Below are 23,609 nucleotides of genomic sequence, written 5' to 3' on the forward strand. Positions count from 1 at the left end.
TTTGCTGCTGTTAATGCTTCATCTTTATTGTTGACATGGTGTTAATAACTGAAGCTAGTATAAACTAGGCACCATCTACACGTTTGCTGCTGATGTGCACACCCTAGTTCTGAACGGGGTGGATGACAGTTTGTCTAGAAACTGTTGTTACTTTAAATTCCAGAAGAGTCAGAATTGGACCAAGCAGGTATTGAACTTTGGCTCTCCCTGTGGTAAAGGCAAATCTAGTGTTACTGGAGACAAAATTAAATTCCATGTCTTCCAGTGCTTGCCTAAAGAAATGAGAGGAGCAGGGAGTGTTGTAAATGAGATTGAATGATCACAATGGGGGAAAGAAATCCTTCCTGGCACTTTACAATGCTGCATAATGGCTGCTGGAGAAAGCACAGCAATTGCTCAGTTTATATTGTGTATCTGATTAAACAGTAAACTGTACTCTGAGATAATGCCAAAATAAACAGAGCACTGTATCTATCTCACACACCCTGCTTTTTGGTCAGAGCAGAACACTTTGAGATGCAAATGGTTTTGATTTGCTTGTTCTCTGACATGGGCCAATTGCTCTCAATACAGAGTTTTGCTTAACTAACCTGCACATATAAAAGACATCTTAAGGAAGAATGATACAATGCAGCCTCTCAATATAGTCTTTTACCTCCTTTACTAATTGATGAGAGTCTTGGACCATAAATCATTGGTTTCTAACAAGACAACTTTGAACAATGCTTGAGAACCAGTTAGGGACTCAAAACCAGCATTCAGAATCTTTATTTTGCACAACTTAATTCTTTATTCCAGACAGTAGGAAATCAGGCACGTGAAAACATGTCTGGGAAGCCCAAGCTGCACTACTTCAATGGACGAGGCCGAATGGAATCAATACGGTGGCTGCTAGCAGCAGCTGGGGTTGAGGTTTGCCTTTGTTTTTTATACTAAGAGCACATGACAAATATGTATTTTTACTGTTCCTTATAAAAACTGTGACTGACCAGCAGTTTCAAGCTCTGCATTTAGGGCACTGCTGACCAAGCCAACCATGACCACTAGTTTACCCTAAGCAGGGGGGCAAGTTCCTGTTTCACTTCCAAGCATCATGTGCCAAGCCTACTGGTAGCACCACAAACGCCTCTCCCCTGTAACCAGTGAAAGAAAAAAATTTAAAACCACAGCAGCAGGACCTAGCTTCTTATCTTCTGATCACAGGGGTGAGCACTTTCAATTCTGAAGGCCTTCAGTTAAATCCCAGTGTCCAAAATAGAAAAAAATTGCTAGGCCTACTACACTGTAGCTTACGCCTGAAGGTACTGTACAAAATACAGAGTAATTGGTTTCACCTCTAAGGGGTTTTGATATTAAAGTGGAGAGGCAGTGTGGGGATCTCTGTGTTTTAAGAGCTGTGAGTTTTTGTCATGGTGATGGTCAATGTACCAGAAAGCTGCAGGGGGCACATGATCTTTGTCCTTCCTTTTGCCAGCTTGTGGCAGAGGAGCTATACCACAGTCCTGCTGCTGCAGTGTGAATTTACCTATCCTCCTCTCTCCCTGCACCATCTCTTATCAGCACTGACAACAGAAGCGGCATGGTCGGCATGGTCGTTTGCTCAGCAGACAGGGTTTTGTGCCTTTCAGTCAGCTCAGCTTTAGCCAAAATCTTACCTTCACAAAAATATGAATCACATGTGAGAGGGAAAAGGAGAGGATGACAGGGGCAAAATAAATTTTTAAAGATTCACTTCCAAATCTGATTTATTTTTTTAAAAACCAAATTCCCCTAAACAAATTTCTTTGTGCTCTCATTGTCTCATGGCAAACAGAAGCTAAAACATGCAGTGACAACACAACTTTTCTTCTGTATTTCCTGCAGTTTGAAGAATGTTTTCTGGAAACAAAGGATGATCTGACAAAGTTACAGAAGGGTAAGTTTCCTTCACTTTTTAATAATTAGATAATAATAATAACAATTAGAATTGTTTGTCTTAGAACACCTAAGAAGTCTTATGTCTCTTAAAAAGAAAATCTAGACTGGACTGTACCACAGATGCACACTGCAGTGTGTTAGATGGTATCATCCACTTAGTTGCTTCAGTCTTCACTGAATCACAGAAGGGCTGAGGTCAGAAGGGACCTCTCGAGATCGTCTGCTCCACCTCTCCTCTTCAAGCAAGGCCAGCCAGCTGCCCTGGAAAATGTTCAATTGGGTTTTGAGTATCTCCAAGGATGGAGACTCCACAGCCTCTCTGGGCAACCCATGCCAGTGTTCAGTCACTCTTACAAGTAAAAAAGCCTTTCCTTAAGTTCAGATGATTGACTCTCCTTTGTTTCAGTTTGTGCCCATTGCCTCCTGTCCTATGACAATACAGGTTTTTGTCATCAGGTCATCTTGAAATTCATCAGCATGTTAGGTTGCCTACAAAATTGTTGTTTTATAATCTGTATGAAACCAGAGTTCCAGATTTCTGAGTTTAACCTGGATCTCTGATGTGTTCCTGTTTCCAAAGGCAACTACTCACCTTGCTATCGTTATCTTCCATCACTGTGAACACGATATTCATGTTTCCTTCAAACCAAATTACATGTCTGTGCTCTTCCTGTTCACTTGGCTTTTCAAAGAAGTCTGAGCTAGGGTTGTCGTTTGCAGCCCTGCTCTCCTTTAGGAACAATGGCTTGATCCCCCTGCCACCTGCAGGCTTTCAAAAAGTGTTTTGAGACACGAGCATAAATGAAAATGTGCCCTTAATAGCAGTTTCTTTGCATAATTGCCTTACAGCGGATACAAAGACAGACGTACCTGATCAGTTATCTGAGTCAAGAAATATGATTCCATAAAGCAAATACTCTGACTCCCTTCTCTGATCAGTTCCTGGAGGTATTTTGACTTCTTCCTTGCTAGAATAAGGCTTCTGCAGACTAGTAAGGGATTTACACGGCTACAGTCTCACAGCAAGTGATATTTGGCTCTTGCAGGAATCTCATGAAACCCACGCTTTATTCCCTGCTTCATGCCCACACAGATGTACGCCATTGTATAAAGTCAATATAGTAGTCACAAAGACATAATATGCATTTATATTCACATTATATGTTGACAAGCCCTTAAATAGTCCAGATTTCCATAACACTTATCCAAAGCATGACAGAAACTGGATGTGTCGGATCCTTCAGTCCTTCTCATCTGTATTAACCTCCATGAAAATCACCTGAGTCCAGGCCATGCAGTGCAGGACTTGTCTTTTTCAGTGTATGACTGCTAGAAGTTCTGTATTTGGGTGCTTCCTCAGATTTGAAGAAACTTCAAAAAGCTGATCACTATAATAGTAAGTTATTAACATGTCACTAAGAAATGGTTTTTGGTTTCATGGTAAGTGTTTTCCATACCTTGTTGTGAGAGTGAGGAAGACTGCCACCGAAAGGGTTGTCAAGCACTGGAAGAGGCTGGCCAGGGAAGTGACTGAGTCACCATCCCTGGAGGTATTTAATAGACTTGTAGAAGTGGCACTTAGGGACATGGTTTAGTGGTGGATGTGGCAGTGTTTGGTTTATGGTTGGACTCAATGATCTTAAGGGTCTTTTCCAACCTCAGTGAGTCTATGATTCTAAATAAAAAATAATACATGTGGCTACTTTGCCAAACATGCACTAATGGTTCTCATTCAGAGACTGAATATCTCCTTGTCTTGTCGCTTTTTCCCTAGATGGTTCCCTGCTGTTTCAGCAAGTGCCAATGGTGGAGATTGATGGAATGAAGATGGTGCAGAGCAGAGCCATTGGCAACTACATAGCAATGAAGTACAACCTCTGTGGGAAGGACCTGAAGGAGAGAGCCCTGTACTGTAACAGCAACACCTTTGTTTGTTAGACTACAGTTCATACTACCTCTCTGTGTAACACAATATCCCAGCTCACAGTTAGATTCAGGGTGATATAGCAGCTTTTCATGTAGCACGTGTTGACAGTGACTGCGGGTGATGTCTACAACAGTAATAACCAGATAGATTTGACAGGCAGCATGGTTCAAGGGAGGTTATGAGGATCAAAGGTCAATACAGTAATCAGAAGGAAGCAGGCAGGAGTGCAGAGGGCAGACTGTCTTACTGACGTTTCTTTTCATTTTATCCCGCAGCTGTCAGCAGCAGCCATTTTCACCACATCTAATTCAGCAAAATGTCTTTGATGGAAACAAAAAATCTTCTCTCTCTAATAACCAGGAACTGGAATTAATAACTGGCTACTAAAAACAGGGTTCTTAGGGCACATGGTTTGACCTGAGTATTTTTAAATACTTTGAGTTAATTAGCACTAGTAAACACATATCAAGATATTTGTTAGGAATCGTATAGACCCACTGTTTAACTTACCACCTCTGATTGGATTTTTAACACAAGTTTGCATGACAAACTTGTATTCAGGTTCAAAAAAACTTAAGACAGAGAAGTATCACCCCGGTGAAAAATGGTAGGGGCGTAGTCTTTTAGTTTTTGGTTAGGCAGTTTGCACTTGTCTTTCACCCACACTTCCCCCCTTCCCTGCCCCTCTGCCATAGCTACTGCACTGCAGGGGGAACTGCTCCTAGCTGGGTAGAAGGGGTGGAGAGTTCCCAAGATCTCAGTGGGGTTATGTCCATAGCTATCGTGCTATTCAGACCTCCTGTGTTTGACTTGATCAACTGGATCTATTCCTTTCAGAATTGATATGTATGTGGAAGCAGTAATAGATCTGAATGAGTTACTCATGACCCATATTCTTCAACCAGCGGATAAAAAGGAGCAACATTTTGCTACTATTGTGGACAAGGCCACAAACAGATACTTCCCAGTCTACGAGAAGGTACGTGGCAAAGATGTAGTAGTTTAATTATTGTTTCCCTGAAACTCCATCTTTGAACACAAACAATTTTTATTAAGGAAAACAGAGAAGAAAAATTATCACCTAAATATAAATGCTGTGGGTTTAGTGAGGCTTGGATGAGGATAGAAACAGGACACTACAGAGGGAACAGAAGGCACTACAAATCTGGGAGAGATGCAGAGCTGCAAAAACCCCGAATACACCGAGCTCCCCAAATGTCTGTGTTTGAATCTGTGTGTAGTTTCAGACAAAAGACACTATAGCATGGCTTTTACATAAAGTGTCCTCCTGAACTGCAGAACCCCCTCTACCATAGACACTGTGTAAAAGCATTACAGCTCCCTCTGTAACAAAAGGGAGGATGGATTAGCTGGGTGTCAAGGCAGAGGTGGACTGAGGCACATGTGAAACGTGGAGAGCTCCCAATGCAATATTCCCTAAATTGAAGAGGAAACAAGTGAGAAGGGAGCTGCCCATAATTTGAAGGAGTCCAAGATACTCATACTATGCTCTGGGCTGAACTTAAGCCTCTTGTAAATTTTATACAGGCATTTGCAGTGATGGTTGTATCTCATAAAGTTTAGCTTTCAACATAGCAGCGCTGATTACATGAGCTACAGAAGTGAAGGCAAGAAGGGTACAACTGAACTGCCAGAAAGAAATGCAGAAAAGAAAGGACTGATAAATTATGCCTAGGATGACAGTGTGGTCAGATCATTCATTTTTACTACAGATGTTCATACTGCATTTCCTTCTTCCAAGGAGAACTCCTTGCAGCGTATGACCTTGCTTTGAAAGTATCAAGTCACAGAGAAAAAAAAAAAAAACATCTCTGCTTCTGGTTCTCTGTTTTTAGGTTTTGAAAGACCATGGACAAGACTTTCTTGTTGGCAACCAGTTTAGCAGGGCAGACGTGCAACTACTTGAAACCCTTTTAATGGCAGAAGAGTGCAAGCCTGATATACTTGCTAAATTTCCTCTTTTGCAGGTAATTGAATGGACAGTTCTAATGGCCAATGAATCAAAGCAGGACCACTGATTTAAACTGGCTGAGAAATATGGGAGAGTGGGAGGGTGAGGAAAGAAGTGAAAGACAAAACCAAAATCAAATATTCTAAGTACTTTTAGCCAGCCTCAAATACTGGTGGCTATTGCTGCCTTCTGTCACTATAGCCCCAAAAGCATAATAGGGTGAAGCATATAGATTCTTCTACAGGATCAACCCATAGTGTTACTTTTAGAGCACGGATAACATCTAAATGTCTGACAGTTACCATGGTTCTTGAGCACAATGCTGTTTTGGTTTTGTTTTGTAGAGTTTTAAAGCAAGAATAAGCAATATCCCCACAATAAAGAAATTCCTGCAGCCTGGCAGCCAGAGGAAACCACCACTACAAGAAAAAGATCTACCAAAAGTGATGAAAATTTTCCACTGAGCAGCAACCTAAAAATCACAGAAACTCTATTTTATTACCTTTGTGTTTGCTGATAGTGGCAAAGTGAAAGTAATGAAAACAGTGAAAAGGTTTTTGATCTCTCTTTCCTTAATTACAGGACTGTTTTTAGTCTATGCAAACACTTCCAGAGTAAATCTACATGAGCACACCAGCAAATGAAATAGTTCACTGAATTAGGGGGTACACTGGACCACACAGGATATCTTAAAATTCTTAAAAGAATACCTGAAATGAAGTCTTACTATTGATACTCAAAACCAGTTTGTTCAATTACTTCTTGCTGCTACTTATATACCCAAGGGCTCTCTGGTTCTATCTTTCTGGCATTCTCAAGAGTGGCTGAAAAATAAAGAGCTTAGCCCAAACAGCTGGTGACATATCTTTTCTGGGAAATGCCAGGAAAAGCCTGCAGGTTTTGCTTTGATGGGGATGACGGGTTTGGATTCAGCTTTCCTCTGAACTTGGAGTATGCTGGGACCAGAGGTCCTATTCACCTCTGTTTTGTCACCAGACATTTAAACTCTTGTACTGTAGCTTCATCAATATATCCTTTAACAAAAGGTCAACTGCAGCAGCTAAAAGCACTTTGCAGACTCGACTGAGAAACAAATGCTTTCAACTGTAAAGTTGAAAACTTATTGTTTGAGGATGGAGGAGTCAGATTGGTGTCAGGTGCTAGTGAGACCTTGAAATGTAGGACTTCATGTTGACTTATGTCACTTTATATGTTAAATACAACTTGTACATTACAATCACTTAAATCAAGCTCTACAACTGAGAGGCTAGCAAGACAGTTTAACACATAAATATGTATATTATTTAAACACCAAATCAACCAAATATGTACATGCAAACACCAGTGTCCTGAAACCAACCAACGCTCTAGTACTGGCAGTTTTAAGCTGGGCAAACTCAAGGCACTGAAACTCTTGCTAATGCCTATAGTTTCTTTCTAAGAAATGTCATGTGACGGGAACCAGGTTTTAGCATCAAGAAAGGAAAAAACCCGATGTTTTTCTGCAGCAGAGCATGTATTAAGAGCTGTTTCCCTCCCAGGTCACTGAAGCATGTGGGCAGCACTTGCAGCTGCTGAGTGCTGTCAGAAACTAGAGTCAGAAGCTTTGACCACGGCTGCCAACTCCCTGCCATGCAAGCGTCCCTGCATAGCCAGGCAGCTTTAGGAGCCTGCGCACAGGCACTGGCCTTCAGCCACGCAGAGGCAGAGCCCCTGGCACACCGACAGCTCGGCAGCCCTCGCATGGGGGCTGTGGCCCAGGCCTCTCCCCTCATCACGCCATCACTGTGACCCCATTGCTTCCTCAGGGGTCTCAAAGCCTTTCTCCTGCCCCCTCGTGCCCTGGCTGCCCTGTCTCTCTGAGGTGCGGCCTCGGCACCCTGCTGACCCCACAGAATCACAGAATCATCTAGGTTGGAAAAGACCTTGAAGATCATCTAGTCCAACCGTTAACTTAACATTGACAGTTCCCAACTACACCATATCCCTTAAGCACTATGTCGACTCTACTCTTAAACCCCTCCAGGGATGGGGACTCCACCACCTCCCTGGGCAGCCCATTCCAACGCCTAACAACCGCTTCTGTAAAGAAATACTTCCTACTATGTAGTCTAAGCCTTCCCTGGTGCAACTTGAGGCCATTCCCTCTTGTCCTATCACTTGTTACTTGATTAAAGAGACTCATCCCCAGCTCTCTGCAACCTCCTTTCAGGTAGTTGTAGAGGGCGATGAGGTCTCCCCTCAGCCTCCTCTTCTCCAGACTAAACAACCCCAGTTCCCTCAGACACTCCTCGTACGACATGTGCTCCAGACCCTTCACCAGCTTCGTTGCCCTTCTCTGGACACGCTCGAGTAATTCAATGTCCTTTTTGTAGTGAGGGGCCCAAAACTGAACACAGTAATCGAGGTGCGGCCTCACCAGTGCCGAGTACAAGGGTAAGATCACTTCCCTGTCCCTGCTGGCCACGCTATTTCTGATACAAAAGACCCGAAGCCAGCCCAGGGGAAAAAGCCGTTTCACAAAACTTCAGGGACAAGGCCGAGGTGGCTTTTCCCTCAGCTACGCTTCTAGGGCTTAAAGATGAGGTGTAAGAGCGGGGAGCTGGCCCTCGGCGACTCAATTCGGCGAAGCGGCCGCCGCCAGGCCTGAGGGAGGGCGGGGGCGGAGGCGGGCGGCGGGCACACCGCCCAGCGCGGCCGCTGAGGGGAGGAGCGGCCGCCTCCCGGCGGGCCGGGCCGTGAGGGCAGTCCGGGCGGAGCTGGCTGGGCCGGGGGAGCTATCGGCGGTGCGGCTTGTGTGGAGGGTACTGGCGGCGGCGGGCTGGGGGCCGTCGCGGTGGTCGGCATCCCGCGGAGGAGGGGGTGGGGGGGTGCGGCGGAGGGTGGTTGTGAATTTTGACCCGAAGCTCGGCGTGTGGCGGCGGGGTGCAGGGGCTGGCAGCTGCTCCCCGGGCAGGAGTCCGGCCCGCCGGCCGGCCGCGGGACCGTGTGCCGCCCCCAGCCGCTCAGCACCGGCGGGTCGCGCCTTACCCGCCGCGGCCAGGTGCGGAGGGCAGGGCCGGGCCGCGCTGTGCCGGGCCACCCGCACAGAGGGGAAGGAGCCCGCCTGCGGCGCTGGGGGGGGCCAGCCGGGGTCTCTGCCGGGAGGGCGAAGGACGAGGTGCGTGACAGACCGGTTTTTACTTCAGGAATACGCTTGAGAGTCCTGCGGCCGCTGCTCGTGTTTGTCCAGGGGTTACTCCCCACCCTCCTCCTGCAGCAGGGACCGACGCCGGGCGGGGTGGGTGTGCATAGAGGGAGTTCGTGTCTGGCTCTGGGTAGGATCAGCAGGGAGCCTGGAGAGGAATTGCTGTTTGGAGTTAAAGTTTTAAAACGTCTCGGGGTAATTTGCCTTTCACCTCGTTCAAACGCGCCTCCTAGCTTGGGTGGAGGAAGGAACGCTTCTTGAATCCAGACTTGGCCTGAGTCCCGGTAGAAGCCACATGCTGGTGAGCAATTACAAGACCGTCTCAAGATTGAGCCGGGCTTCATGCAGTATGGGGCCTGTGCTGTAAGGTCATTCTGCTTGAGCAGCCCCGTGTGACTTGTGTTCAAGGAGCAAAGTGTGGCAGAGAGCTGCTTTGAGGTCCACAGGCAATTAGGAAGAAGATTTAAGATCTTGCAACAGATTGTGAGCTTGCTGTTGAATACACTTACCTGTTTCTCACTGGAAGGACGATGCCTGAATTGTTTTGGACAAAATAGTATGTTTTTTTTAAAATAAGTGATCACAGTGGTAGCTGTCACTCTGACAGCTGCCTGGCTGAAGTCCAAGGAAGGTCCGATGTGCAAGAACAGTGTGATTTCTTTTCAGGTCCATTATTGCTATTCAAGAACGATAATTTAGCAACTTTGCTACTCTTTCGTGTCTCACTGCTTTACGAAGAGATATTCATTGCAGAGCAGTAACAGTCACCAAAGTATAGCAACGCTATGTAAGCATTCAGCCTAAACCCCAAAGTCAGTCTTTAAGCAGTGCAGTTCCAGGGCAATCGTAGAATCATAGAATGGTTTGGATTAGAAGGGACCTTCAAGATCATCTAGTTCCAACCCTCCTGCCATGGGCAGAGACACATTCCACTAGATCAGGTTGCTCAAAGCCCCGTCCAACCTGGCCTTGAACACTTCCAGGGAGGGGGCATCCACCACTTCTCTGGGCAACCTGTTCCAGTATCTGACTACTCTCACAGTAAAGAATTTCTTCCTAATATCTAATCTAGATCTATCCTCTTTCACTTTAAAACCATTACCCCATATCATATCACTACCCTTCCTGATAAAGAGTCCCTCCCCATCCTTCCTGTAGACCCCATTTAAGTACTGGGAGGCCTCTATAAGGTCTCCTCAGAGTCTTCTCTTCTCTGGGCTGAACAACCCCAACTCTCTCAGCTTGTCCTCATAGGGGAGGTGCTCCAGCCCCCTGATCATCTTCATGGCCTCCTCTGGACCCGCTCCAACAGGTCCATGTCCTTCTACTGGGAGCCCCAGAGCTGAACACAGTACTGCAGGTGGGGTCTCACGAGAGCAGAGTAGAGGGGGAGAATCACCTCCCTCGACCTGCTGATCACACTTCTCTTGATGCAGCCCAGGATGTGGTTGGCTTTCTGGGTTGTGAGCGCACATTGCTGGCTCACAGTCAGGTTTCCATCCATTACTACCTCATTACTTCTCCACAGGGCTGCTCTCAATCCACTCATCCCCCAGCCTGTATTTGTGCTTGGGATTTCCCCCACCCATGTGCAGAACCTTGCACTTGGCCTTGTTGAACTTCATGAGGTTTGCACAGGCCACCTCTCAAGCCTGTCAGGGTCCCTCTGGATGACATCCTTTCCCTCCAGCGTGTTGACTGCACCACACAGGTTGGTGTCATCGGCAAACTTGGTGAGGGTGCACTCAATCGCACTGTCCCTGTCGCCAACAAAGATGTTAAACAGCACCGGTCCTAATACCGATCCCTGAGGAACGCCACTCGTCACTGCTCTCCCCATGGACATCGAGCTGCTGACCGCAACTCTGACTGCGACCATCCAGCCAGCGCCTTATCCACCGAGTGGTCCATCCGTCACATCCACGTCTCCAATTCAGAGACAGGGATGTCATGTGGAACAGTGTCAAATGCTTTATACAAGTCCAGGTAGATGACATCAGTTGCTCTTCCCTTAGCCACCAGCACTGTAACCCTGTCGTAGAAGGCCACCAAATTTGTAAATGTAAGCTTTTTCTTACCCGCATAAAAAGCCTCAACCCTTGGCTAATCCCCATAAGCAACTGTGATGAATACAGGTTATGTTGATACCTCAACTTTTTTGGCACTTGCTCTGCTCTTAAGCTCTTTGGAGTGGAGCACTGAGCTGACACTGGCAAGCAGAGCTCTGGCTGGGCTGATTTTTATCAGCTCTACCTCTGCTTCAGGGAGAGACTGGAGAAGCTTGCTCATTCTCCTTACGCTAGCCTGTCCTTGTAGTGTGTTTCCCAGCCTTGATCCTGTGTGCTGGAGGTTAGAGTGCTTGTCTGGTCTGTGAGGGTCCAAGTGCAGTTCTCTCTGATGGAGTGGTGTTGGGACCATCATCTACTTCTTGAGTGCCAGGGAATGAAGTATTTTTGAAGTATGGAAGGTTGAGAGGATTTGCACTTAGTGTAGCGTAAGTCACACACTTACGGGAACTAGAAATGGAGCGTAGGTCATGGTCTTCTGTGTGTAGAGCCTGGTAAGGTGGCTGTGATAAGGCACTTGTCTAAATGCCTTGTTTATGTGCCCTGTTGCTGTTCAGCTATTAGGAATCTAGTTAGGCATCCAGCAGCTCTAGACTAGGTGCCACCTCTAAACTGTCAAGATATAATCAAATTTTATTATCAAGCACATATTTATGCATCAGAGGAACTTTGTTGCAAGAGACTGAGGTGTCTGTGGATATAGGCATTTCTGGGCTCAGCTGCTGAACAGCAGTTTTGAAGACCTGTATTTTGGACTGGGGCACCAGGTTTCTCTTGTGAGTCCAGCCCCTAGTAGAGGAATGGCTGTTTGCTATAGAGCCTATTGAAGCTACCACCCAACACAGAGGACTTCAGTGGAGAAGGCCAGGGATGTGCTCTCCCCTCTCACTGTTGTACTGTTTGTTTGTGCCTCTTCATTCATGCTTTTGGAATTACAGCCAAAGTTTCCACTTTGTGGCTCAGTTATGTGCTGTGAAGTCTATGCAAGAATAAATAAGCCTGCCTGTAAACAGATAAAACCCTGGCTTAACGATGAAGCACTCTGTTAGTCTGTGACTCTGTCTTATTAAATCTGCTTCATTCTTCCAGGACCCATTAGTGGTAAGGGTACAGTGTTCGCTTTGTTTCCAGCACCAGGCAAGCTCACATCAGCTGCCGAGTTCATGCTATGGCATGTGACTGCATTTGTTAGCGAAATCTGAAAGGACGAAGTGTTTCATCCCAGTGCCATCATCTGGTGGGCTGACTTCAGCCCCCAGCTGCTGGGGGCATTGACCAGGTCTTAATCAGCCCAACAGAGGTCATTGTCTCGTTTGTTTGGTTTTGATTTCAAAGTTAAGTTTTTAGAGTCAATAGGATATAAATCCCTGTTACAGTTTAACTGTTGATCATAAAATTGGAATGGGTCTTGAAGTCAATCTGCATTCTCTGTAATGGATATATTATGATTTGGCTAATGGTCAAAACAGAACTAGCTGAATATGGAAGTCAGCAGGTCAGGTGAAGTATATGCTGGAACATATATTGCTGTTACAAGCTCGTATTCATAAAGGCACAACAGCATGGGGCTCTGAAATGTCATAATAACAGAGGTGAAGATAATGCCGGTGTTTCTTGGTTGGAGTTCTTGAGAGGCAACTCATTTGATATAGTACATTTTCAAGTCTGGTATGACATGGCTGCTGTCACAAAACCCAACACCTACTGAAGAGATTGCATCACAACTAGTTTAAAAATTTATTTATTCAGGAATTCTGTTTTGGTAGTAAAACTCATGAGCTCTAATATTTTTAAAGATACGTATATGATTTAGTAGATGCTTATTACATTCTGTCATGATTCCTTTTTGAATAGCTGCATATTCTCCTGGGAGTGTGTACTTTTTTTTTCACTAATTCACATGAAACATGGTTGCATCAAGCCCAAGTATCTATGTCTTGATTGCCCTTCTACTTTCACATTCATCCAGCTGTATTTAGTAGTTTGGAGTGGGACATTTTAAATGCTGATTTAAAACATGCTTCCTGTAAGATTGTCTTCTTGAATTTATCAGGAAACAAGAACTCTGAAATCATGGCGGGGAAACCCAAGCTGCACTATACCAAAGGAAGGGGGAAGATGGAGTCAATCCGATGGCTGTTAGCAGCAGCTGGGGTTGAGGTCTGTACCTTTTTTTTTTATAAGATGATCTGATAAACCTGTGATTAAAATAAGTTGGAAAGTTTTCCCAGTTATATCTATGCTTAGAGATATGCACAACATCATATGTTGTGATGCAGAATACTTAGATTCAGTGATGCACTCTATCATGTTGTATTTATTTGATGTATTCCTTGAGCAACAGTTGCCCAGTTAAAGGATTTTAACATACAAAGAGAATTGTTAAGTGTCCTTTTTCAAATGTACTTTAAGCTGAGATGTTAAGTTGTTGCTAGAGTCCCAAACTGTGTATCTCTGGCTTTTTCTGAGTGCTCATTAGTTCTCTGTGTCTCATGATTGTTCTTCACTGAAAGGCCTTGTGTGCCACATGAAAAGCTTTAGAACATTATCTCCAACCAAAGTGCTTTTTGTTCTTTTGGTGAGGACCTGAATAGGATAAATCAGCAAAGCTGCCCTGAAGGCAGTGGGGGAGATTCACATCGGCTGAAAACCATCCTAAGGCATCTTAATTTCTTCATGCAATTTTTGATTGAATACGGTACTTTGGAACTGGTTTCCCAGAAACTATTTATACTACATTGGAAATAAAAGGCTTTTTAAATGGTGCTCACTTGTGAATGTTGCTGACAGAGAAGCTGCAGAGCACGAGTGCTGAGGAAACAAAGATCTTGCCCTCATTCAAATGTCCTTCTCATTTAAAAAAAAAATACCAGCAGGGGAAAAGAGGAAGATAAATGTTGTGTAACAGAGGCACAGCTTATTAAACATTTCTCAGTGTTTCACATGGCATCAGCTGAATGATTTTGTGTCTGGTAATTGTGCAGGCAAGTAGACTGGTCTTTATAATGAAGGAAGCTGGTTTTGAAGTGTAAAGCATAGTACATTACTGTGGGGTTGGGGACACTATAGTCCTGGGTTATTTGCTGGAGCAGAGATGAAGAATAGGAGTAGGGGGTCAATGCAATCATGAGAAGTATGGGGAATAGTGTGGAGAGGTGCAGTCTTAACTTCAGACTCCCTTCCACTTCCCCATTGCCTTTGGAGTGACACAGTGTTGTTTTTCTATCTTTGCTTTTCAGTTTGAGGAAGAATTCATAGAAACAAAGGAAGACCTAGAAAAATTACGTAATGGTGAGTCTGTAAACTACCCTAAACATAAATTCACACCGATATAACAAAGGGACAACAGGTGAGATTTTTGTAAGACCTCCAATACGATGTGACCTGTAATGACTTGCGGAAACAGACCCTACAACTCGAATAGTTATAAAGCAGGTATGTTTACTCCGATGCCAGGGTGCAAGGGGATTTCTCCACAAAGCTTGCACACCCACCGCACATTTTACCAAAAACTGACAGAGTGTGAATATACATATTCATTGGATTACATAACACAAACATACATATGCATGAGTAAGGCTGGGTTAGTTAGAAAGTCAGCAGTTTATGTTATCTTTGCACCTGTGCATTGCCTCCTGGTGGGTGTCTTAGGGGGTCTTTGGGAGGAAGGCTCGTAGTCTTTCTCATCTTGTACTTTTCCCCAGAGCATGTGCAATTTCTTGAATAACAAGAGTGTTTTTTCAGCCAGTTTACTCATTCTATCTTATCTAAGAGAACCAATGGAACTTCTACCGTCCATATATGGCTATCTTTACTCATTACCAAGACCCAACTAGTTAGAGCACATCTGTTTCCCAAGGACAAAAGCACGATATTTTGCTGAACACTGCAGTTCTTGGTAGATTTTCACAGTAAACTGCTTTGTTTTGATGAACACAGTAGTCCTTGGTAAAATTCCACAGAACAGCCTGGGCAAGCAGGATTCTTAGCAAAATTCAAAAATACTATAAGTAATACTATAAGTTGCTATAAGTAAGTAAATAAGTTGCTAAGCAGTTTGCTATAAGTAAATAAGTAACTAAGTCTCAAAACAAGTAATCATTTCTCTGTATCAATTAAGAGAAGATTTGAGAGACCTGCTTGCTTGCAAATGCCTTCCTCACTCAGAACTGGATGTGTTACCAGGTCTCTTTCTCAGATTCAGTGTAGTACTGCAGCAGTCTGAACAGTTTGCTTCTTTTTCTTCCCTAGATGGAGTCCTGATGTTCCAGCAAGTGCCCATGGTGGAGATCGATGGGATGAAGATGGTGCAGACCAGAGCCATCCTCAGCTACATAGCAGCAAAGTACAACCTCTATGGAAAAGACCTGAAGGAGAGAGCCTGGTATGTTAACAGTGCATACTGTCCTTACTAATACTCTTCCATGATTTTTAATATTTATGAGAAGAATATTGCTCTGAAATATCAGCATGTAAAGGTGCATGTATATCTGCCAGTGCTTTGTCTCCTCAGATACAGGGATTGGGTGAATGGACTTTGAGATTGATGAATGATTGTTAATTGACAACATAGTGAGAAGGTTATGGCCACCTTCAGGCTCCTTTGATTTTACAGAGACCAGAAGTGCATTAAGTTTCTGGGCAACTGCAGGACCTTAATACAATAGTAAAGGCTAAGTATGCCTTTTATTTTTTTCTTTTTAACATGGAAAACAGTAAGAAAAACTACAGCTGCCTAGAAAAAAAAATGAAGTCCCGTTTTGAAAATGTAAAGAATCTTTCATAGCTGATTTTTAAAAAGGTATGTTCAGTGGCTTAATGCCACTGAAAGCTAAACCAATATTTTCCTAGTATTCCTTTACTACGTAAGATGTGGATACTTTCTATTGTCATAATTAAAGGGCTAATGCAAAAGCAAAAATCTTTGTTTACTCTTTCTTTAAGAAAAAGAAGTCATGCAAAAATTCAGTTAAGTTCTTAACCTAACTGACTACCACTTACTGTAAAGGGTTTATTCTGTGATAATGGAGGGGCAACTCCAGAGATCGTGGGGATTACTGGCATGTCTGAACTGGCAATTGTCAGTCATTTTTGGCATCCTTTCATGATTAGACCTCAAAGCTAATTTTTTTTCTCTACCGCGGTTTGCATATGTGGTCTTTTCTCCCACAGCCTAGATGAATAGGTTATCAATGGAAAACAGTGTGAACTTCACTTTAAATACATTAGTTGTAGACTCTTATTTATACCTTGCTTCTTGGAGACATTGTGAGCCTGTTTATAAAGATCTGTGCTTTGAAAAAACTGACCTGGAATTAAAGTGGAAGAACAAGAAAACAAACTAGTGTCTCATGTTACATTCACTAATAAGCATTTTACTCGGTGATCACTTTGGTTTTGTACTTCAGGAAAATAACCAAAATGGAATGTTCAAATGATAAATGTGAAATAAAAATGTTTGTTTCAGGATTGATATGTACGTGGAGGGAACAACAGACCTGATGGGAATGATCATGTATCTCCCTTTTCAACCAGCTGACACAAAAGAAAAGAATCTTGCCTTAATCATTGAACGAGCTACAACCAGGTACTTTCCTGTTTATGAAAAGGTAAGTGATAACTCACCGGTAGTCCACAAAGACAGTAAAGTGGGGTACAGGTTTCCACCCTCTCCCCACTCCCCTGGCCCCACACACCTACGTTCCAGAAGGCAAGACAACTCCAGAACTATATGATGGAGCCAGCATTCAGCAACGTGAAAAGAGGGCCATGAAATAATATTTGACTGGTTTCAGTACTGAGTATCTTTGCTGTCTTCTTTAAGACTACTCAAAGAGCAGATCCTACTTTTTAAACCTGGCTTAGTGGCTGATAGCTCCTAGCATTTTACATAAATACACCATTTAAATACCTGGGAAGCCTTCAGAACTTACTGCCTGAAAGTCTATATACTCTTGTTGTTCAAAGTTAAATATAATTGTGCATTGAAATTAAGGACCTAATTCTGTGATCTTTCTCAAACCCATGGCTTAAATGTATTATACTTACAGATTATTTCTGTCTTTTTGTGAATCTCTATTTGGGCATCCTTACATGTGCACGAAGAGGCTCTGCAAACAGATGTATCTAGCTTAAAAGCATAAAGCAATTATTTACTCGCTAGCATGCACTAAAGAGCCTCTAACGAGCTGCGAGGTAAAGCACTAGTATGCTTGCCACCCCCCTAGAGCACATGAAGAGTCTTTCTTGGCTAGGCAACAGTTGGTCAGGAGGGGACGGGTTGTTCTTTGCTGCTCCCTGGAACATAGCCTGGATGTTACTGAGTTGCTGTTTTGTACGAACTTGCTGTTTTTTCTGTTGTTTTGTTTTTCCCTTGAAGATATTTTAAATTTTTTTGGTGTTAACATTTTCTGTTTGAACCGAGGCAGCTGTGATCCTCATCTCACTCTCCTGCTTCTGTTTGTAACTTTACCTTTTGTACCTTGTATGGTTATACTACACAGACTTTCGCACAGCGCTTTTTCAGGGCGTAGCAGTGTCCTTGGAAGTCTGTGCCAAGGGTATAAAGCTGTGTTGTTTCAGGGCTGAGCTGGCTTTCTAGCTTGAATCCTTGGTTCACAGGCAGCTGAAGTCCATTCAAAAAATACAGGACTTGATGCAATTTCATGTGCCTCTTTATCAGAGCCTTAAATTGCACAAGCAAAACCCACAGAGGCTGCAACTGTGAAAAAAAATGCCCATGAACAACGTAAGCCAGCACTTCTGTAATCAGAGTTTATATAGATCCACTGTCATACCAATGGAAGGCTGTGCTGAGAAAGCTTGATTGCACACATTAATGTTTCAAATATTTGAAGTCTGATAATGTGAGTATTTAAGATACTAAAAAATAAAAAATTTAGACACCGGTATTCTCCGAACCTATGCTTAGGTGTCATAAACTACTGTTACGATATGTTTTAGTGTGTATGTTCACTAGAGGAAAGCCTTTAAAATAAACTTCGTTCTCTTATGGTAAAGACACAGCTAAACTTTCCTGTGATTTTTAGCCTAGTTAATTTTGTTAGAGTGATTAGTAATTTTCTTTCTGTAGCAGCTGTTTGTCTGTTGGTTCATCTGAGCAGAGTTTGCAGTCCATGTGTTACACAATCCTGACAGAAAATATCCCTAACTATGAGTGTTCACTTGAAACGCTCAGCAGCCAGGTAGAGTGGCAAAAGGTGATATGAAGCACTGCAGGTAGCTGGCTCTGATGCTCTGTTTGGGCGTTTCCATATGGCTTTGGTAGACAAGCTGTGGTGGATTACATAAAGGTATCAGCTTTGCCTGTCCAGAGGTTACTGCCTCTTTTATAGTAAAATTGGCAGATAGGACTAGAGAAGGAATCAGCTTCCAAAGTCACAGACTGATGTCCTAGTTTTAGTGCACATTTGTTAGTTAAGTATAGCATTAGAGTAGCTTGGGTCCAGACATGTTTCCTTCTGTTGCTCCTGCTACGAGAGTGATAGTCTTCAGGAAAAAGGTAGGCTGGAGAGCTGGTAACTGCCCTGAAGCTGTGCTGCAACAGTCACAACTTATTACAGCTATCAGTAGCTTTGGCAGGCTGTGATTCTTGCATCAGCTATTTGCCATGAAAGAATGCTTCCATACAGGATGAAGGGTGGAAAGGCTGTGTTCCTTCACACCTGGCCTATTTCAAACTATAATCAACAATCTCAAATTTTGCTGAAACATCTGGGAGTTCACTTGACTTTTTTTAAAAAAGTCAAAGTATGCTACAGGTAAACTGTCCTGACTACCTCTTCCAATTACTTTAGTCCTGTTTGTTTTGTATGACTGAAGTCTTTCTTGTGGTACTGGACTTGCTACAGCTACCTGGTGCAGTAGGTTAGAGTGAGCGATAGGTTCACACACACTCAAACATGAGTTCTAATTTAATTTTTTCCATGAGAGAATATCTATCTCTTTCTAACTTTATAGGTTCTTGCATGGATTTGCTCTGCTGTGTGTTTTTATAGAAGTTTGCCAGTAATGAAATATCTAGATAAAATTGTTACATCCTATATGACTTTTTTTATTCATTCATATTTTGTAGGCCTTAAAAGACCATGGACACGATTATCTTGTTGGTAACAAATTAAGCTGGGCAGACATCCATCTGCTGGAAGCCATTTTAATGGCAGAAGAATGTAAGCCTGACATCCTGTCTGCATTCCCTCTGCTACAGGTTAGTAATCATCTGATCTCAGTATGGAAGGTAACATATAAATTTCACTACCCAGTTTTAAAAGCTAATTGATGTTTAAATCTTTTGAACCATTGCACTGTGTTACTGACAGTTCTCTGGTCTACTTCTGTTGACTACAACCTGAACACAGGCGCGCTGCCCTGCCCGCAGAGCTGCTGGGGGCTCACTTTTCTCCAGCTCTACTTTTCCCAGCTGTTCTCAGCTGGCAGGAATTTACTTACTAACGCTACCAGTTTGTAACTGCTACTTCTATGTCTTCAAACACAGCAAAGAGCATCAGGAGGGGAAGTCTGCAGCCTGTTGTGTCTGCAGTTCCTGTCCTTCTCTTTTTGCTAGCAAAATTATATTTTGAAGAAATCATATACAAGAGCTGTTAAGTTTCTTATGTCTTGTGTTCCATGGTGCTTTGCACTGAGGTATTTCTGTCCTTGCCTCTTTTTTTGCCTGAATATATTTGCAGAATTTGTATTCAGGCTGTGGTTTTTGGTTTTTTTTTTTTTTCCCTTCCATCTTTACTAAATGAATCTCAACTCTTTTAATATTAATTTCTCTCATCCCTATCTGAGAAACTAAGGTAGACTTTATAGCACCAGCATTGTACATCAGAATATTCACATCTGGATTTTCCAAGAAGACTAATATGTGGTAGGTGTATTTTTGCCTTTTTTTTTAATGGAAAATGCTGAGTGCTGAGCTGACTACAAGGAGCTACTACCTTTCTCTGTTTAAGAAGTATGTTTGAGAAGTAAAAATCCAAGTCACCTGATTTTTAAGCTATAAAGGATGGAATTATAATTTCCTTACTCTCATTGGCTTTACTGCTGCTTCTTACAGGCTTTTAAAGGAAGAACAAGCAACATTCCAACAATCAAAAAATTCTTGCAGCCTGGCAGCCAGAGGAAACCACCAACAGATGAGAAGTTTGTTGCCGTTGTGAGGAAAATATTCAATATCTGATCACGTGGCTGCTGAAGATAACACAAGTGTAGTATATTACCAGAGCTGTGCCTTGTAAGTGTAAACTGCGTAGATGTATTCTGTAGCTTGCATCCTAGAGCCAGTGACATGATAATTGTTGAAATAGAATACAGTTAAATTAGAGTAAAAGGCTAATTTGGATTTGTTGAGTCCAGAAAGTGGTATTCCATGGAGCAGTTATGTGAAATAAATATGCTGATACTTTGTGTTTGTGTAATTACAGTACATGCCTGATAGGGTAACATGTTTCATCTGTAAATTCCAGAGGACTGTAGAAAGCCTCCCCTCCCACCCCCCCCCCCTTTATAAACTGCAGGAAAGGAAAGACACTCCATAAAAATGGGGAAGTCATTTCAATTCAGCCTAGAATCTTTTGGGTTTGCTCTCTAGGTGGTCTCTTAGATCAAAGTTTACTGTCCCCCTGCTGTGTCACTGCTGTGTCTGTACTTTCAGAGCTGCAGTTTAAAAATTAAATAAATAAAAATTAAAATAAAAGTTAAAACTCATGATCCTTGTCAATTTAGGGGCAAAAGTAAGAAATTTGTTTAATCCCCACATGAATCTCTTAGAAGGGATTTTGTTCAGTGAAAGATCAAAGACCTTGTGTTTAATTAGGCTGATGTGGTTTTCATCCATTGAAAGCACATATTCCCTTGCACTTCTTTTTGCTGCTTGGCTAGATGGTCACAGTGAGGAAAATGCCACGTGGCTGGTTTTTTTTGTAAGGTTTTACCTTCTCCAGTCACTTCCCAAGTGGTTGTGAAGAGAACTGCACTGGCTGCTTACCTTTTCAGTAAAAGAGTTAGTTTTATCTCAACAGTGCTTAAAGCATTCACTACTATTTCAGATTCATTACCCTAATTTCATGGGAACCATCACTGTTCCCTTTAAGAACAATGCCACTAACTATTCTTCTTCCTTGCAGTTAGTTGTTTTCCTTAGTAGGACTCGAACTGATTAGGCAGAGAAAACAAGTCAACCAGTATATATACAGAACTGCTGCCCAGCAAAGTTAACTCCTTTTCTGATCTGTGTGTAAGAGCCACATAATGCATCTCAGAGGTACAAACCTGAAATGCCCCAATCACTTAGGCACTGCCCAGGTGAGCTCCTAAGTTTTACATTAAAATTACCAGGGTAGCCAGAAGCAGTAGTTTGCTGTGCCCACTGTAGTACTGAAGTTTCATTGAGCTATACCTCTGTTCCAAATAAGTGCTGAACCATCACAGAGACTGGCACAGGACATCACCTTTGCATTTTGTGAGTCCTCAGTCCCACAGGGATATGTTGGACTTGCTGAGAAGGCCGCTTGTTTGGGTGCTTGGGAAGTTCAGCTAAAGCTTCTGGATTACAGTTGGACTTGGAGGCTAGCCCCAGCCCCCTGCTCCCATGGCGTAATTCAGAGAATGCACAGAAGGTTCAACTCTGGACGTGCTTAAAAATGTAATGTCTTACTGCATTTAGGATCTGGGGTAGCAGCATATCAGCACTAGGTTGCCTAAACTTTTCATTGGACCTTAATCTAAGGCAGGATTCACCTTGTCTATGGTACAAATACCCAAATCAGCATTGCCCACCCAAGCCTGTTATGGTACATGGCAGTTCAATCCCTCTGATAGGCCTTGAAGTTCCACTTCAGGATGCAATGAACCACATCTGATGTGTCCAGCTGTCATCCCAATCTGAAATCTGTAACACACCAGCTCAATCACCTGTAAGCCTGGCAACACCTGCAGGTGACTGATACCAACATTTGTTAGCAGAAGATTCCAGGGCAGGAGGCTGTGGTTTGGGGTTGGTGGGGGTTTTTTTTGCCTTTTTTTCTTTTTTTTGGTCAGTTGTGCCTTAGTCATCTGAGCTGCTCACAACACCTTGTCACCACCTAAGGCCCTGCCCAGAGCAATAACCTTGGTATTCCGCTGAGATCTGATATATGATAGCCTTTATAAGCAAGCTCTGTATGAAAAAAATAAAGCAAAATTTGTCTTCAATAGTGTACTCACCCATATTCAGTTTCTTAATGATTTGGCTGCACATTCCTGTGCATCAGAACATGGTCTTAGCCAAGTTTTGAGACCTGGGAATATTTAATTATTTCCTACACAAACCGAAGCGAAGCAACTTCAACCCCTGAATAGTTTATGTTTGAACAGTCTCCTCTGCTTATGGTGAGGACTTCAGCAAGATAATCTGTGTAAGACCACAACGGCAAACCTGTTAGAGACTGAGAGTTTAGAACCTATTTGTGCAAGATGGTGAACCTTCCTCAGCTGTGGCTCACGTCAGTGGGAATTTACAGCGTGGTACATGTTTCAAACAGGTACTGAATGTGGTGGTGCAATCCTTACCTCCTCCCCCCCACCCTCTCCTTGTTGGGCTGCTTGGTGCTACGTGCGATTCCACCCACATCCCCGAGCTATACACCGCTCTGTGGAGATAAGGGCTGATAACATTAACGAGCCTGGCTCCTGCCCCCTGCCGATTGCTCGGAAACGGCCATAACGGCCCATCATCTCCTAAAGGCCTGGCACACCTGTGCCTGGGATGTGGTCAAATGGGAACAATAACAGAGTTGCACATTCATGAAGTTTTTGTGCAACTACTGGAAGGCACCAGATGGTATCTGACAAAAGTCAATTATCTTGGACACTATAAACTGCGACCACCAGGGAGACCCTTTGAGCTCTCCTGGATCGCAGCGGGCCTGTGACCAGCATCTCCCCTGAGCTGGGACACCTCTCAGGTACCAAACCCTTCGGGTGTCGTCTGCTCCACACGGAAGGCCAGGGCGAAGTCCCCCGCTCGAGTCTCAATTATCGCCCGTTGAGGAATGCCAAGGCATTGTGAGTATTTGCTCTAAACTCGAGAGGGAAATTTTCTTTGAGCTAGCTTCTCTTTCACCCGTCCTTTCTGTTTATTGGGGGGTGTGTGTGGGGGGGTGTGTGTGTGTCTGTGTGTACCTACCCTTGTTGCTGTGTGTGTATGTCCGTTCTGTGTTCATTCTACTGAATCCAAACACCTTTGTTTCTGTATGTTTGTCCGTATTGTGTATGCGCATGTATATATAAAGGTACCGTTAAGTAAGTTAGTGTGAATCTTGTCATTTTAGAATCTGTGAATAAGTCGCTTTTCTTCTTTTAATATTTCTCAATAATTTTGTAGTAATAAATTGCTGTTAGTTATTAATAAACCTAGATTTCTTACTAAATTGTTACCATGTCAAAACTTTCATCTCCGACACTGAAGTACAAAGCAGATCACCAGACTCTTCCACTACAAAACAGCTTACTAGTCTGTGTAAAAAACTGAGAAGC

General features: G+C 43.2%; 2 protein-coding genes across 4 annotated transcripts; both read left to right on the forward strand.

Moving 5' to 3' along the window:
- Nucleotides 1-793: 793 nt before the first annotated feature.
- LOC141921865 (glutathione S-transferase-like) lies at nucleotides 794-6,666 on the forward strand. The gene is made up of 6 exons (XM_074820796.1): nucleotides 794-912; nucleotides 1,864-1,915; nucleotides 3,692-3,824; nucleotides 4,682-4,823; nucleotides 5,701-5,832; nucleotides 6,161-6,666. Exons 1-6 carry the CDS (start codon nucleotides 826-828, stop codon nucleotides 6,278-6,280), a joined length of 666 nt encoding a protein of 221 aa, XP_074676897.1. The 5' UTR covers nucleotides 794-825; the 3' UTR covers nucleotides 6,281-6,666.
- Nucleotides 6,667-8,510: 1,844 nt separating this feature from the next.
- On the forward strand, nucleotides 8,511-20,501 carry LOC141921352 (glutathione S-transferase). Of its 3 annotated transcripts, none has more exons than XM_074819915.1 (7): nucleotides 8,511-8,620; nucleotides 13,123-13,229; nucleotides 14,309-14,360; nucleotides 15,321-15,453; nucleotides 16,537-16,678; nucleotides 19,165-19,296; nucleotides 20,152-20,501. In XM_074819915.1, the coding sequence occupies exons 2-7, from the start codon at nucleotides 13,143-13,145 to the stop codon at nucleotides 20,272-20,274; spliced, it is 669 nt and encodes a 222-aa protein (XP_074676016.1). In that variant the 5' UTR covers nucleotides 8,511-8,620; nucleotides 13,123-13,142; the 3' UTR covers nucleotides 20,275-20,501. The 3 variants fall into 3 exon arrangements, with proteins under 3 accessions (XP_074676016.1, XP_074676018.1, XP_074676017.1); XM_074819917.1 differs by having other exon boundaries at nucleotides 8,531-8,602; XM_074819916.1 differs by having other exon boundaries at nucleotides 8,538-8,655.
- The last annotated feature ends 3,108 nt before the right edge of the window (nucleotides 20,502-23,609 follow it).

This window comes from Strix aluco, chromosome 3 (genome assembly GCF_031877795.1).
Source record: "Strix aluco isolate bStrAlu1 chromosome 3, bStrAlu1.hap1, whole genome shotgun sequence".
In the NCBI taxonomy this organism is placed as follows: domain Eukaryota; kingdom Metazoa; phylum Chordata; class Aves; order Strigiformes; family Strigidae; genus Strix; species Strix aluco.

Excerpts from the sequence above, each read along its gene's own strand:
- LOC141921865 (XM_074820796.1), top strand. The coding sequence starts at position 826 with ATGTCTGGGAAGCCCAAGCTGCACTACTTCAATGGACGAGGCCGAATG. Across the intron at positions 913-1,863 it reads TAGCAGCAGCTGGGGTTGAG|TTTGAAGAATGTTTTCTGGA; the intron begins GTTTGCCTTTGT and ends TATTTCCTGCAG. Across the intron at positions 3,825-4,681 it reads GACCTGAAGGAGAGAGCCCT|AATTGATATGTATGTGGAAG; the intron begins GTACTGTAACAG and ends TATTCCTTTCAG.
- LOC141921352 (XM_074819915.1), top strand. The coding sequence starts at position 13,143 with ATGGCGGGGAAACCCAAGCTGCACTATACCAAAGGAAGGGGGAAGATG. Across the intron at positions 14,361-15,320 it reads CCTAGAAAAATTACGTAATG|ATGGAGTCCTGATGTTCCAG; the intron begins GTGAGTCTGTAA and ends TTTCTTCCCTAG. Across the intron at positions 15,454-16,536 it reads GACCTGAAGGAGAGAGCCTG|GATTGATATGTACGTGGAGG; the intron begins GTATGTTAACAG and ends TGTTTGTTTCAG.